At 55.1% G+C, this 14,660-nt stretch overlaps 1 protein-coding gene across 5 annotated transcripts in view; it reads left to right on the top strand.

The window, feature by feature from the left end:
* The window catches only part of ARHGAP22 (Rho GTPase activating protein 22), a 169,236-nt gene extending 154,876 nt beyond the window's left edge, over nt 1–14,360 (top strand). For 3 of the 5 annotated variants that reach the window (XM_070364477.1, XM_070364478.1, XM_070364476.1), the window contains 5 exons: nt 1,122–1,254; nt 2,208–2,281; nt 2,892–3,013; nt 6,156–7,059; nt 13,789–14,360. In XM_070364477.1, the coding sequence (XP_070220578.1) occupies nt 1,122–1,254; nt 2,208–2,281; nt 2,892–3,013; nt 6,156–7,059; nt 13,789–14,017 (1,462 nt within the window). In that variant the 3' untranslated portion in view covers nt 14,018–14,360. The remainder of the gene's footprint in view (nt 1–1,121; nt 1,255–2,207; nt 2,282–2,891; nt 3,014–6,155; nt 7,060–13,788) is intronic. The other 2 variants (XM_014479738.2, XM_070364479.1) reach the window with 1 other exon arrangement.
* Nucleotides 14,361–14,660: the final 300 nt, after the last annotated feature.

Here is a 14,660-nt window from a genome sequence, read left to right as displayed (position 1 = left end):
CTGTGGAACCCCAGAATTCCAAATGCCAGGGTGGAAGGGACCCCAGGGCTCATCTCAGTGATGAGATGGACAGCAGGCCAGGAGGCACCTTAATGGCACAGCCACTTTTGGCCTGAGGCCCATCTTTCCTGAACACCTCCCATGAAGGACATGCAGATCCAGAAAAGCAGACGAAACACCTGGGGCCCACCCAGCCTGGAAGGCAAGCTTGGAGGAGGTACCAGGACGGCAGCCCAGGACCTGACCCCAGAATCCAAACAGGCCCAGGGCCACCATCCTCTACAGGGCCCACTGCAGCCTGGGCAGCTCCGAGCTGCAAGCAAAGACTGATGCCTGGGAATGGACATATGGGGCTCCAGGGCACTGGAGATGGGGCATCTGTAGTGTGAATAGGAGCCCAGAAGCTGGGGAGAGGTGCTGACCTCTGACTTGCCCAGCTAGGTGCCCAAGGACAGCTGCCCTTTTCCAAGGGGCTTGGCAGCCCTGCTTGGTGGGCATGTTTGACACAGTCCTCCTGCTTCCACTAGAGGGTGATCCTGGGCAGAGGAGCAGGCTCAGACTTGGGCCAAAGGACAGCTGTGCCCCTGGCTCCTGTGCCCTTGGCTCCACGACCCCAGAGTACCCTGGGGCAGGCACCAGGCCAGTGGAAGGTGGCCCTTCACACCCGTCTATTCCTTGGCCGGTCGTCAGTGTGTGTGTGCATGCATACACATACACGGATGTGGGAGCAGAGACTGCCCCTGAGCGGGTGGGCGAGGTGCTGGCCACCCCGCAGTCCTCTGGTGCCCAGCCTCACGGGTCCTGAGGGGGTGGGCGAGGTGCTGGCCACCCCGCGGTCCTCTGGTGCCCAGCCTCACGGGTCCTGAGGGGGTGGGCGAGGTGCTGGCCACCCTGAGGTCCTCTGGTGCCCAGCCTCACGGGTCCTGAGGGGGTGGGCGAGGTGCTGGCCACCCCGCGGTCCTCTGGTGCCCAGCCTCACGGGTCCTGAGGGGGTGGGCGAGGTGCTGGCCACCCTGAGGTCCTCTGGTGCCCAGCCTCACGGGTCCTGAGGGGGTGGGCGAGGTGCTGGCCACCCCGCGGTCCTCTGGTGCCCAGCCTCACGGGTGTCCCTCCGTCTGCAGCACAACAGACGTGCACACGGTGGCCTCACTGCTGAAGCTCTACCTGCGGGAGCTCCCCGAGCCTGTGGTCCCCTTCGCCAGGTACGAGGACTTCCTTAACTGCGCCCAGCTGCTCACCAAGGACGAGGGGGAGGTTAGTGGCTCACGGGGACCCATGCTGGGGGAGTGGGCCTGCTAGGTGATGGCGGGGGGAGGTCGTGGAAACAGGACTTTTCGTGACTTTCCATGGTACATAGATCCTGTAGCCTGCTTTGTTGGGGGCGGGGGCCAGGCCTAGAAGCTCCTAATCTGGGAAGGGCTAGCATATTTCCCCACTAGGAGGGAGGGTACTCTGGGGTGGGATGCCTGGGGCATCCCCTCCGTGTGTGCAGCCCTCCATCTCTCGGAGGGACAGGTACCTCCTGAAGCAGGCTGTGTTCCAGCCATGCTCTTGAGTACAGTGTCCTCCTGAAGCAGGCTGTGTTCCAGGCATGCTCTTGAGTAGTGTCCTCCTGAAGCAGGCTGTGTTCCAGCCATGCTCTTGAGTACAGCGTGCCCAGGCTGGACCACCACTCAGTGGGCACTCCTGCTCCATCACCTCCTCCCACATCTAACTCGGGCTACCCAGGCCGGCCTTGGGATTCAGAAACAACCAGACCTTTCATCTATTTCTATCCTGCCTCCTCCCAAAAGAATTTGAGATTGCCCCCAGGACAGAGCCCCCCGCCTGCAGCCCTGGTTGGCTCCAGCTGGGGAAGAACTGTTTGCCCTCCCTGTGGCTGTGTGGGAGATGAGGGGTCTTTATCTAGCAAATATTTGTGCCTCGATAAGTGAGCTGAGTGCTGGCCCTGACATTCCTCTGTGGCTCTGCAGAGGCACATCCCTCACAACAGCATCTCGAAAGTAAATCTCTTCCCCCAGAGGTCACCAGCCATGGGGATGAAACTGGTGGTGCCCTCTGGTCACTGGCGGCCAGGCCCCTGGGCTGTGGCTGGAGGTCTGGACTCAGATTCCCACCCCTCCTCTTCCCGCCTGCCTCCAGCAAGAGAAGGCCTGGGGCCTCCCTGCTGATCTTTGAAATGCTGTTTTTTCTCTCTCAATCCCAAGGGGACTCTGGAGTTGGCTAAGCAAGTGAGCAGCCTTCCCCTGGTCAATTACAACCTGCTCAGATATATCTGCAAGTAAGTGACTCGGGGTGGGGCTTCCCTCTCCTGCGGTCTGGCTCCGTATGCCTTTCATAGGGGTCGGGGGGCCACCCACACATCTGTCAAGCCAGTGGGGGATATAAAAGAAGTCTCTGCACTTACAGAGCTTATTATAGTCCCGATCGGAGCAGTCAGTGTTATACAGTCCTGAGTACACCATTCCTGAAGGAAAGCGGGATGGCCTTTGTTCCTTCTGCTTCACCTGGGTGCCTCTCACCATCCCTCCCCGTGGGTCTGCTTCCTGACAGTGACCTAGGCTCAGGGTGCCAGGAGAGGACAGGTAGGGTGAGCCTTCACCCAGCCGGGCATCTGGGGGTCTGAGCCTTTCTAGGCAGCTGCGCCCACTGCAGGTGGGGAGTTCTGTCCTTCCACACCAACAACAGGCCCTGGTTCCAGTGGCCTTTACTTCTGATGGCCCTCCGGATCTCAGGGAAGCTCTGCTTTCTTCTGAGCCTGGCAGGGGCAGCTGACTGTGCCCGGTAGCTGTGGAAAGAGGGGCACAGCTGAGCACGGGGGCCAGGCAGCTCCCAGCAGATCTTGAGTCAGGATTTGCTTCTCTGCCAACTGTCTCTTCCTTACTTTGTAGGTTTCTGGATGAAGTTCAGTCCCACTCAGATGTCAACAAGATGAGCGTCCAGAACCTGGCAACTGTTTTTGGGCCTAATATACTTCGGCCGCAGAGAGAAGACCCAGTGACCATTATGGAAGGTAACGGTGGGGGGTGTATGGGGTGGTGCTGGGTGCTCTGGGCTCACGTCGGTCCTGGGCAAGTCCTCAGAACCCTCACAGCAGGCCAGCAGGAGGGGTGGCCCCAGCCCTGCGCACTTGGAAGCAAGGTAACGGTGGGGGGTGTATGGGGTGGTGCTGGGTGCTCTGGGCTCACGTCGGTCCTGGGCAAGTCCTCAGAACCCTCACAGCAGGCCAGCAGGAGGGGTGGCCCCAGCCCTGCGCACTTGGAAGCAGCCTCTCTGGACCTCCTCGCTGCCTTCTGCAGCCCCTCTTCCCCCATGGGGTCAGCTCTAAAAGGAAAAGGAACTTTGCCCTGTGGATGGGGTCATAAGGTGCAGTTAGAATGATGGGAGCGGCTGCGGGGTGGAGGTGGGGTGGAGAAGGTCAGTGCCCTTGCCCTTAAATATACACAAATGAGGGTGGAGGGAGGAGGTTCGGGATGGGGAACACGTGTATACCTGTGGCGGATTCATTTTGGTATATGGCAAAACCAGTACAATATTGTAAAGTTAAAAAAGAAAACAAAATTACACACAAATGTTTTTGAAAATTACTGAAGTAATTTTCTATTAAATAATTGTCACAGGCTTCTTCTGGATGTTAGAGCTCAGCAAACCCTAGGGATATTACGTTCTGTAATGAACAGACATACTAAAAAGATTTTAAATAATAGAGCAACAGCAGCCGCTTTGCACACGTCAGGGCCTCTGCCGAGTGCTTTACTTCTACCACCGCGTTTCAGTCCTCACAAGAAGTCCCCGGTTACTGCCCCCACGTGACAGATGAGGAGACAGGCCGCAAGAGGTGCGGGGACTCTGTTAGTCTGACTTTTCAAAGGGCACACAGGTGCAGGCTGGCCTGGAAAGGAGCGCACTGCTTGGAGGCCCCATAGGAAGACCATCCTCTCTAGTGTGAGAGTCTGGCTGCTCACAGGAAACCCGCAGCCGGTCAAGCCAAGGAGCGGAGAGGCTGGCAGAACGCACGCAGAACCTGCCTGACGCCAGCTGGAGCCTGCTGCCCTGGCACGAGGCAGGCTGAGGGCAGAGTGGCCATTCCTGTGGAACATGAACTAGGGGAGGTGCGGGGGTGAGGGGTGGGCTGCAGAGCTTTCCCTGTCCCAACACTCCCTTGGCCTGACTGGCAGTCTCCCCAGAGCTCCCACCTGCCTGGCTGCACAGGTGCCTGAGGGCAAATGCTCACCCTGCTGAACTGCCAGGTTCTTGCTTCACCTACTAAAGATTGTTACTTACTGTTCCCCATGACTCTCCATTACTTCTAGTGGGAGTAGAAGCACTTGCCCTTCCTCATCACACAGAAGCCTCCCTGTCTCTGGTCTTTGGTGGAGGATAACAGGAGGGTAGATGCCTTGGTCCCTCTGCAAAGCCTGCCTTTGTCACGGACCCCTCTCTCCACCCACAGCCTCAGGAACTGAGTCCCCCCATATGGTACAGGCTGTGTCTCAGGGGCTGTGGCCTGGGGAAGAGGAAGCATGTGCTTGTGGGTGGGGTTGTTCAGGTTAGGGGGGTGGCTATGTGCATTTGTGTGTGATTGTGTATGGGGTTGTGTATGTGTGACTCTTTGTATGGGGCTGTGTATGTGTGTGACTGTGTATGGGGTTGTATGTGTGTGTGACTCTGTGAATGAGATTGTATATGTGTGTGACTCTGTGTATGGGGTTGTGTGTGTGTGATTGTGTATGGGATTGTGGATATGTGACTCCGTGTATGGGGCTGTGTGTGTGTGTGACTCTGTGTATGGGGTTGTGTATGTGTGACTGTGTATGAGGTTGTGTGTGAGTGACTCTGTATGGGGTTGTGTGTATGACTGTATGGGTATATGTGTGATTATGTGTCTGGGATTTTATATGTGTGTCTATGGGGTTGTGTATGTGTGTGACTCTGTGTATGGGGTCGTGTATGTGTGTGACTGTGTATGGGTTGTGTATGTGTGTGACTATGGGGTTGTGTATGTGTGACTGTATGGGTATATGTGTGACTGTATGTCTGGGGTTTTATGTGTGTGTGTATAGGATTGTGTATGGGGTTGTGTGTATGTGTGACTATGTATGGGGTCATGTACGTGTGTGACTTTGTGTATGAGGTTGTGTGTGTGTGACTGTGTATGGGGTTGTATATGTGTGTGACTGTGTATGGGGTTGTGTATGTGTGTGACTGTGTATGGGGTTGTGTGTGTGACTCTGTGTCTGGGGTTTTATATGTATGTGTATGGGGTTGTGTGGAGAAGGAATGGGACCCCACTCTAGTACTCTTGCCTGGAAAACCCCATGGATGGAGGAGCCTGGTGGGCTGCAGTCCATGGGGTCGCGAAGAGTCTGACATGACTGAGCGACTTCACTTTCACTTTTCACCTTCATGCATTGGAGAAGGAAATGGCAACCCACGCCAGTGTTCTTGCCTGGAGAATCCCAGGGACGGGGGAGCCTGGTGGGCTGCCATCTATGGGGTCACACAGAGTCAGACACGACTGAAGTGACTTAGCAGCAGCAGCATGGGGTTGTGTCTGGGGTTTTACATGTGTGTGTATGGGGTTGTGTATGAGGTTGTATGTGTGTGTGACTCTGTATGAGGTTGTGTATGTGTACGAAGCTGGGTCTGTGTGCCCACATGCACCCATAAGACATCTCAATTCTGTGTCCCAGAGCCTTGTGCCCCCAGAGTGGACAGTCAGGCATGGCCACTGTGGGCAGCAGATGGGGCAGCCAGGAGGGCCCTGGCACCTAGGTCCTGGTCTCCAGCCCCAGCCTGCCCTCGGCTCAGCCCACAGCCTCAACCAGCACTGTGTCTGCTCCCCACTCTGCCAGCTGGTTGGAATGGGCGTGAAGGCTGAGTGCCTTTCTGTGCTCCAGACCCCACATTGGAGGAGGGGATTTTGGGTATGGTCCTTCTGTCCCTGTCTGAATTTGGAAAGTGTGGTGGCCATCCTTACCTTTGGAGCGGAAGATGGTGAGCTCTTGTTGAGTCCACACTTAAGGAGTAGCCTGGTTTGAGGCTACTGGCAGAGCTGGGCGCCCTGGGTCCGAGCTGCAGCTTGCTGACTGGTCTGGAGAAACTGGACTGGAGGCATTCCCAGTCAGCCTTTTCTTATTCCTTCTTCTTGGCAGGCACTTCTCTGGTCCAGCACCTGATGACCATCCTGATCCGCAAACACAGCCAGCTCTTCACTTCGAGGACCACGGAGGGGCCAGCCTCCCCACGCGGGGGCCCACCGTGCACCGTGGGGTGGGGCTCCGAGGAGGTCACCAGGGACGACCAGGCAGAGCCGGGCAGCCCCAGCGCGCCCTGCCTGCCCTCGCACAGGACCTCTTCTCTGGATGGGGCTGCCGTGGCGGCACTTTCTAGAACCTCTCCCACGGGCCTGGGGAGCCGGTGCAGCCCTGCTGCCACCAGCCCTGGGAAGAAGGTGCAGACTCTGCCCAACTGGAGGTCTTCCTTCCGGCAGTCAGGGTCCCGGTCGGGGAGTCCGAAGGTGGGCACCTCATCCCTGGAGGTCCCCATCATCTCCTCCGGAGGGAACTGGCTCATGAATGGGCTGTCCTCCCTGCGAGGCCACCGCCGGGCCTCTTCAGGAGACCGGCTCAAGGACTCGGGCTCCGAGCAGAGACTCTCCACCTACGACAATGTGCCCCCGCAGAGCTGCTTTCCCAGCACACCCAGTGTGGCCAGCCTGCCCTGGTCTGCGGCCTCCTCCTGTGAGGCCTCGGCTCAGGGCTCGGTCAGCAGCTGCACAGCATGCCGGGCCAGCGACTCCTCCGCCTGCAGCTCCCTGCACATCGAGGGAGCCCTCGAGCCCTCCCCTGTCCTCAGCAGCAGCGAAGAGCGCAGATCCCTGGATCTGGACCATGGCCTGGATGGAGTGGGCACCTGCATCAGCAGCAGCGAGCCCAGTGACCCAGGCAGCCCTGCTCAGGACCACGCCCGCCGAACCGAGGTTCTCCAGGGCCTGGTCACAGAGCTCAGAGCAGAGCTGTGCAGGCAGAGGACTGAGTATGAGACGAGCGTGAAAAGGTAAAAAGCCTGTTGGGCGAGTGCAAGACTGGCACTCCCAGGCTGGGCAGAGACCTTGCAGCCAGCAGCTCACTGGACACCGGTCCTGGGCAATCAGCCTCTGGCTTGGAAAGATAGCTCCTGGAGGCAGGGCCCAGAGCAGCCAGCCCCCAGGAAGCTGCCTTTCTGGGAGAAGGTTCCCTAGGACAGGGCCGGGAATGGAGGGATGGGGGTCCTCTGTCTGGGAAAGCTTGGGAGCTGAGGGTCTAGCATGCAGCCAGGACTCCGTGAGGCCAGCTGAATAAAGGAGCGAGTCAGAATCTCAGTCTGAGCTGCTCAGAGTACTTTGATAGAGAGGTTCGGAGTGGAGGTCCCTATGTGGCCGTCAGGGAGGAGGCAGGCCCCCTAGTATGTCCTACAGTTCAGGAACTGGGAATGGGGCAGGGCCTCTGTGCACTGCAGGCCCCAGGCCAGCCTGGCTGACTGACCGACCATGGTTGGGCCTGATGTAGAGTGAGGACATCTGGATGGAAATCCAATTTCCTCTGAAGAGGGAGCTGACCTTGCTGAGCCAAGCCCTCCCTTCTACTGGGTCACAGAAGACGCCCTGTGCCACCCTTTAAGGCTTGCAGGCTTGCTCACTGATGGGCCCTGGTTCCGTCCTCTCAACTCCTTCGTGCTGAGGGCTTTTCCCCTCGTTATAGTCACCAGCAGAGCCTATGGGTCTTCCCAGGTGGCACTAACGGTGAAGAATCTGCCTGCCAATGCAGGAGACAGACATAAGAGCCTCGGCTTTGATCCCTGGCTCCGGAAGATCCCCTGGAGCAGGGAATGGCAACCCACTCCAGTATTCTTGCCTGGAGAAGCCAATGGACAGAGGAGCCTGGTGGGCTACAGTCCAGAGGGTTGCAGAGTCAGACACGACTGAAGCGACTTGGCACACACACAGAGCCTACACTAGATAGTGAGCATCAGCATCTCAGACCCTTTAGCTCCTTTCGCCCCAGGCCTTGCATCAGCTGACTGATGAACCCATGTCCCACCCACTAGCAGAAGGCTTCAGTGGGCTCTGAGTGCTTCCTTTTTCCATCAAAGTGGAGGCTTCTGTTTCTGAGCATGGGATTCCCACGGGGAGCTGGAATGGCAGCATCTGACCCTCTTGTCCTGCTGGCAGCTGTCTCCTGGGTACCTGGGGAGCGTCAGGTGTGTGCCGGCTCTGTGTTCCTGGTGGGAAGATGGCAGCAAAGGGGCTATGAGGGCAGTGCCCACTGCCATGGGGGAGATCAGAGGTAGGTGGGGACACAGTAGGTGATATCTGAGCCAGGACCTGGCTCCATAGGAGCCAAGACCAATAGGACTGAGCTGAACAAGGATGAGAAGGACACCGCATGAGTAACACCCAGGGTGTAAAATTGTGGAGGAAACCCCCAGGGTAAGCACGGGGTGGGACACAGCAGGCAGAGAGAGCAGCAGGGGCTCCTGCAGATTCGCTGGACGGCGAGGGCTGCCGAAGCTGAGCTTACAGAGCACACCGGGTGTGTTACTGGCGGATGCTGTCCCAGGGCAGCCTCAGAGGGCGTCAGAATCAACCTGTCACCTCCTTGGCTGTTTGTGGAGGTGACTCAAGCTTTCACCTTCTCAGGGGCTGGGATTCTCAAGGGAAATGCAGTCTTGTTGTCTGGTGGGCTCTGGGTTCAATCCTTGACCCACTGTGCGTTCGCTGAGTGTCCAGGCAGGCTCTGAAAGCGTGAGGTAGTGGGGGTGGGGTAGGGGGCGAGGCCTTTTACCAGGAGTGATGCCTTGATTTTATTCGCAGGGAGATGTGAAGCTGCTGGCAGGCCTAGAGGACTGCCATCACTGATGAGGTGCGCTGGCTGCTGTGTGCAGGAGCGCTTGACAAGGCAGACAAAGCCCAGTTAGGCAGCCACGGAGATCCAGGCAAAGCCCAGCTAGGGGCCACGGAGATCCAGGCAAAGCCCAGTTAGGAGGCCACGGAGATCCAGGCAAAGCCCAGTTAGGGGCCACGGAGATCCAGGCAAAGCCCAGCTAGGGGCCACGGAGATCCAGGCAAAGCCCAGTTAGGAGGCCACGGAGATCCAGGCAAAGCCCAGTTAGGGGCCACGGAGATCCAGGCAAAGCCCAGTTAGGGGCCACAGAGATCCAGGCAAAGCCCAGTTAGGGGCCACGGAGATCCAGGCAAAGCCCAGCTAGGGGCCACGGAGATCCAGGCAAAGCCCAGTTAGGAGGCCACGGAGATCCAGGCAAAGCCCAGTTAGGGGCCACGGAGATCCAGGCAAAGCCCAGCTAGGGGCCACGGAGATCCAGGCAAAGCCCAGTTAGGGGCCACGGAGATCCAGGCAAAGCCCAGTTAGGGGCCACAGAGATCCAGGCAAAGCCCAGTTAGGGGCCACGGAGATCCAGGCAAAGCCCAGTGAGGGGCCACAGAGATCCAGGCCAGACCTGTTGGCGGCATGGACTCCAGAGGCAGCCGTCGAGGTGGGCAAGTGGCCAGATTCAGAACATGTGGGATGAGAAAAATAGCTGACTTGAGGGACACCATTTTTGTTTTGGAAGAAGGTGGTCTCGAGTGAAGAGACTGGGGCTGTAGGAGGGTGACTTGGGAAAGGAGGGCAGGAACTCGCAGGAGCCGGAGCTGTGGGTCTGTTAGGCTGTAGATGCTCATGAAGTTTCTGAGTGGACTTGAGGGAGACGAAGATTGAGGGTGTCACTCAACCTGCCACTCACTCCTGTGGTGCTTGGAGCCTGAGGCTGGATACAGTCCCTTTAGGAGTGGCGTGGAAGGAAGGGGGTGGCCCAGGGCATTCTCCAGAGCTCTAGGGGGGATCTGTGCAGGAGGAGCCCCGAGGGGAGGAGAAGCAATGGAGAGGCTCGTGGGGGACCTGCTGCCCCCACTTTGGGGGTGGTCTTCTGACACTGTCCCCCCCAAGATGGGAGGTTAGGGTAAAGGGAGGCTTTTTCCCTTCTCTGTGTTTTTTTTTTTTTATTGAAGTATAGCTGATTTATTTACAGCATTGTTAATTTCTACAAAGTGATGCAGTTTTAATATACATATTATTATACATTATTACATACATATTAATATACATATTATTATACATAATACATAATATATTCTTTTCCATTATGGTTTATCCCAGGATACTAAATATAGTTCCCTGTACTATAAAAAGGACCTTGTTGTTTATCCATCCATACACACACACACATATATATATAAATAGTTTGCATCTGCTAACCCTGAACTCTGAATCCTCCTCCCCCACCCCTCACCCCCCCCTACCCCCTCACCTCCCTCCCCACCCCCTCCCCTCCCCACCCCTCGCCTCGCCCTTGGTAACTACAAGTCTGTCGTCTATATCTGTGAGTATTTCACAGATAAGTTCATCGCCCTTGGTAACTACAAGTCTGTCGTCTGTATCTGTGAGCATTTCAGATAAGTTCATTTGCGTCATATTTGAGATTCAACACATGGTATCTGTCTCTCTCTCTGGCCTCCTTCACTTAGTATGATAACCTCTCAATGCATCCATGTTGCTGCGAATGGCACTGCTTTCTTTATGACTGAGTAGTACTACACTGTGTGTGTATACACACACACACACACCACCTTCTTTATGCGTTCATCTGTTGATGGACATTCGGGTTATTTCCATATCTCGGCTATTGTAAAAAGTGCCGCTATGAACACAGGGGTGCACGTGTGCTTTCGAATTACGAGTTTTGTTTGGGTATATGCCCAGGAGTGGGACGGCTGGATCATAGGGCAACTCTATTTTTTTGTATATTTTAATTTTTTTTTTTTTTTAATTTTGACCATGCCACATGGCTTATGAGATCTTAGTTCCCTGACCAGGGATTGAACCCAGGCCCTTGGTGGTGAAAGCGCAGAATCCTAACTACTGGTGCGTGTGCCTGTGTGTGCGCATATGCGGGCATATGCATGCACGCACACACGCATTGGTCATGTCCAACTCTTTGCGACCCCATGGACTGTAACCTGCCAGGCTCCTCTGTCCACAGAACTTTTCAGGCAAGAATACTAGAGTGGGTTGCCATTTCGTACTCCAGGGGGATCTTCCCAACCCAGGGATCGAGCCTGTGTCTCCTGCATCTTCTGAATTCATTCTTTACCCCTGTGCCACCTGCGAAGCCCCCGAACCACTGGACAGCCAGGGAATTCCTATTTTTAGTTTTTTGAGGAACCTCCATACTGTTTTCCTTAGCGGCTATACCAACTTACATTCCCACCAATAGTGTAAGAGGGTTCCCTTTTCTCCACATCCTCTTCAACCATTTATTATCTGTAGACTGTTTAACAGTGGCCATTCTGACTAATGTGAGGTGATACTTCACTGTAGTTTTGATTTGCATTTCTCTAAGGATTAGTGATATCAGCATCTTTTCACGTGCCTATTGGCCATCTGTTACCTCATCTTTGGGCTTCCCTGATAGCTCAATTGGTAAAGAATCTGCCTTCAATGCAGGAGACCCTGGTTCGATTCCTGGGTCAGGAAGATCTGCTGGAGAAGGGAAAGGCTACCCACTCCAATATTCTGGCCTGGAGAATTCCATGGACTGTAGTCTGTGGGGTCACAAAGAGTTGGAGATGACTGAGTGACTTTCACTTTCTGCCTCATCTTTGGATAATGTCTGTTTAGGTCTTCTGCCCATTTTTCAATTTCACATCATTTGCAAATATTGTCTCCCAGTCCTCAGTCTCTCTTCATTTATGGTTTCCTTTGCTGTAAGTTTGATTAGGTTCCATTTGTTTATTTTTGCTTTTATTTCTGTTGCCTTGGGAGACTGATCCAAGAAAACATAGGCAGTGTCAGAGAATGTTTTGCCTGTGTTCTCTTCTAGGAGTTTTATGGTGTCATGTCTTATTATTTAGGTCTTTTAGCCATTTTGAGTTTATTTTTCTGTATCGTGTAAAGGTATGTTCTAACTTCGTTGATTTGCACACAGCTGCCAACTTTCCCCAAACCACATGCTGAAGAGACTGTCTTTTCCCCACTGCATATCTTGCCTCCTTTTTCAAAGATCAGTTGACCATAGGTGTGTGGGTTTATTTCTGGGCTCTCTATTCTGTTCCACTGATCCATATATCTGTTTTTGTGCCAATACCATGCTATTTTGATTACTGTAGCTTTGTAGTATTGTCTCGAGTCTGGGAGTGTTATGGTTCCTGCTTTGTTCTTTTTCCTTAGGATTGCTTTCGCAATTCTGATCTTTTACAGTTCCCTATACATTTTATTTGTTCTGTGAAAAATGTCATGGGTACTTTGATAGGGATTGCATTAGACCTGTAGATTGAGTAGCATGGCTATTTTAACAACATTCTTCCAGTCCCAGAGACGGGATCATGTTTCCATTCAACTTGCGTTATTAATGTTTTGTAGTTCTCAGCACGTAAGCCTTTCACTGCCTTGGTGAGGTTTATTCCTAAGTTTTTTGTCTGTTTCTTGTTCTTCTGATGCAGTTTTAAAGGGGATTGTTTCATTGTCAGTGTAAAGAAATGCAACCAACTTCCTCCCGGCAGTCTTCCATCGCTACCGTGCTGAGTTCGTTCATCAGTCCTACTGGTTTCCTGTGGCCATGTGGGTTTTCTGCATGCAGTGTGTGTCCTCTGCATCTATGACGGTTTCACCTCTTCCCCACCAATCTGAATACCTTTATTTATGCCTCTTGGCTGACTCAGGGTCTGGGACTTCCAATACTATACTGAGTAACAGTAATGAGTGGGCCTCCCCGTCTCGTTCCGGATTTTAGCGCTTCTGCATGCTCTGTCTTCAGCAGTTACCGGTGAGGGCCCAGGCCTCGCGGGGGTGGGAGGAGGGGCGTTGGCTCCGCGCATCACGTGCCAGGTGACATGCCGTGGGCCTCCTTAGCCCGTCGTAGCTGCGTGCACGTTTTCAGGGCCCAGGCCTCGCGGGGGTGGGAGGAGGGGCGTTGGCTCCGCACGTCACGTGCCAGGTGACCTGCCGTGGGCCTCCTTAGCCCATCGTAGCTGCAGCGCACGTTTTCAGGGCTCAGTGCAGTTTGTGTCCTGCCCAGCTTACGTCTTGTAGTCAGGTCGGTTCCCAGAGCCAGGCACAGCCTGTCCCTGAGGCCTCAGAGGAGTGCGTCATTGGTTGAAAAGATGAAAGGCCTGTGGTGCACTCCATGGTGGCAAAAAGGAGCAGTGTCTGACATGCTGGGGAGGATCAAGAGCAGCTTACCAGAGGGTGAGACATTTGGGCTGGGGTATGAAGGCCGAGAGCGAGTGGAAAATGAAGTGGCAACCTGAGTGGGGTTTCCTGTGAGTCACTGTGTCTGGATGGAGCTCGGTGGGTCTTGCAGAGGAGCAAACAAGGGGACAGTTTCCTGCTTCCCTCTCGCTGTAGGGCTCAGTCCTGTTCTCTGCCAGCAGGCAGTCCAACCCTCACTATGCCAGGTAGCCAGGCGGGAGGGTAAGTGGTCTTCTACTTGAGTGAGAACTCAGGGAGGGCCCCTGACCTTGAGTGCAGAAGGCCAAGAGGAGGATCTCTGAGGGGTGAAGCCCCAGATCTTGTGAGGATATGTGGTCTGTGAAGCCTCACCTGGCACCGGGTCTGAATTCGCAGCATCCTTCCCCTTGGGTATCAGGTCTGAACAGCTACTTTACCCCATCAAGTGTCTGCCGACAATGGAGCTCGCTTGCAAACCTCAGCCCAGGTCTAAAATGGTGTCTTTCTTCTTTCATTTTTTAAGACTCGAAGAAGGTAGTGCCGACCTGAGGAAACGAATGTCACGGCTAGAAGAAGAACTAGACCAAGAAAAGAAAAAGTACACAATGCTGGAAATAAAGCTGAGGAACTCGGAGCGGGCACGGGAAGATGCAGAAAAGAGGAACCAGCTGCTACAGAGAGAGATGGAGGAGTTTTTTTCAACCCTGGGAAGCTTGACTGTTGGGGCAAAAGGTGCCAGAGCGCTGAAGTAAAGGAATCCGCAGAGTTCGTTTCTGCTGCGTGCTTGCCCTCCCGGCCCTCCACAGCCTCGAGAGGAGCCAGAGCCTTTGCAGCTGGACCTGGGCCTCAGTGGTGCCAGCAGATCCGGCACAGGCTGGAGAGAGCAGTCCTGACACCCCGTCAGGAGCCCGAGCCCCACCCGGGATCTGGAGGCTGCTCCGACCGTGCAAGGCGTGGCAGACATCAGGGCGGCAGTCCCATGACCGCCAGAATAGATGGCACCTGGGATCTGAGTGGCCCACCAGGACCTTTCTGCATTCTTTATTAAATGTGCTCTCAAAGCATGATGCCTGGGTGCCTGACTCCTTTATGGTCACGCAGAGGGAGGGTACTGAGTGACCTCTTCCACTTCTCACAGGGTTGGAAGTCCTCTAGGTGTCCCAAGGGTGGGATGGCATGGAGGAGCCTTGAGAAGTGGGTGACAGAGCTCTCAGAGCACCCAGTGTTACCATGGTCACTGAAGCTGACTCAGGCACATCTGTGTGCTCCCGGCTCAATCTCCTGCGCTCAAGGCAGGATGGTTTTCCTCACTGCTTGCTCCCCCTCCCGCCGCCTGGGCCTCTGCAGCTGGTGTCTGTCCGGAATCTCTCTCCGGCCTTCCACTGTAACCTGCTG

Source organism: Bos mutus, chromosome 28 (genome assembly GCF_027580195.1).
Source record: "Bos mutus isolate GX-2022 chromosome 28, NWIPB_WYAK_1.1, whole genome shotgun sequence".
Classification (NCBI taxonomy): Eukaryota; Metazoa; Chordata; class Mammalia; order Artiodactyla; family Bovidae; genus Bos; species Bos mutus.
Note: the sequence above shows the minus strand (reverse complement) of the source record. Positions and strands in the feature narration are given on the sequence as shown.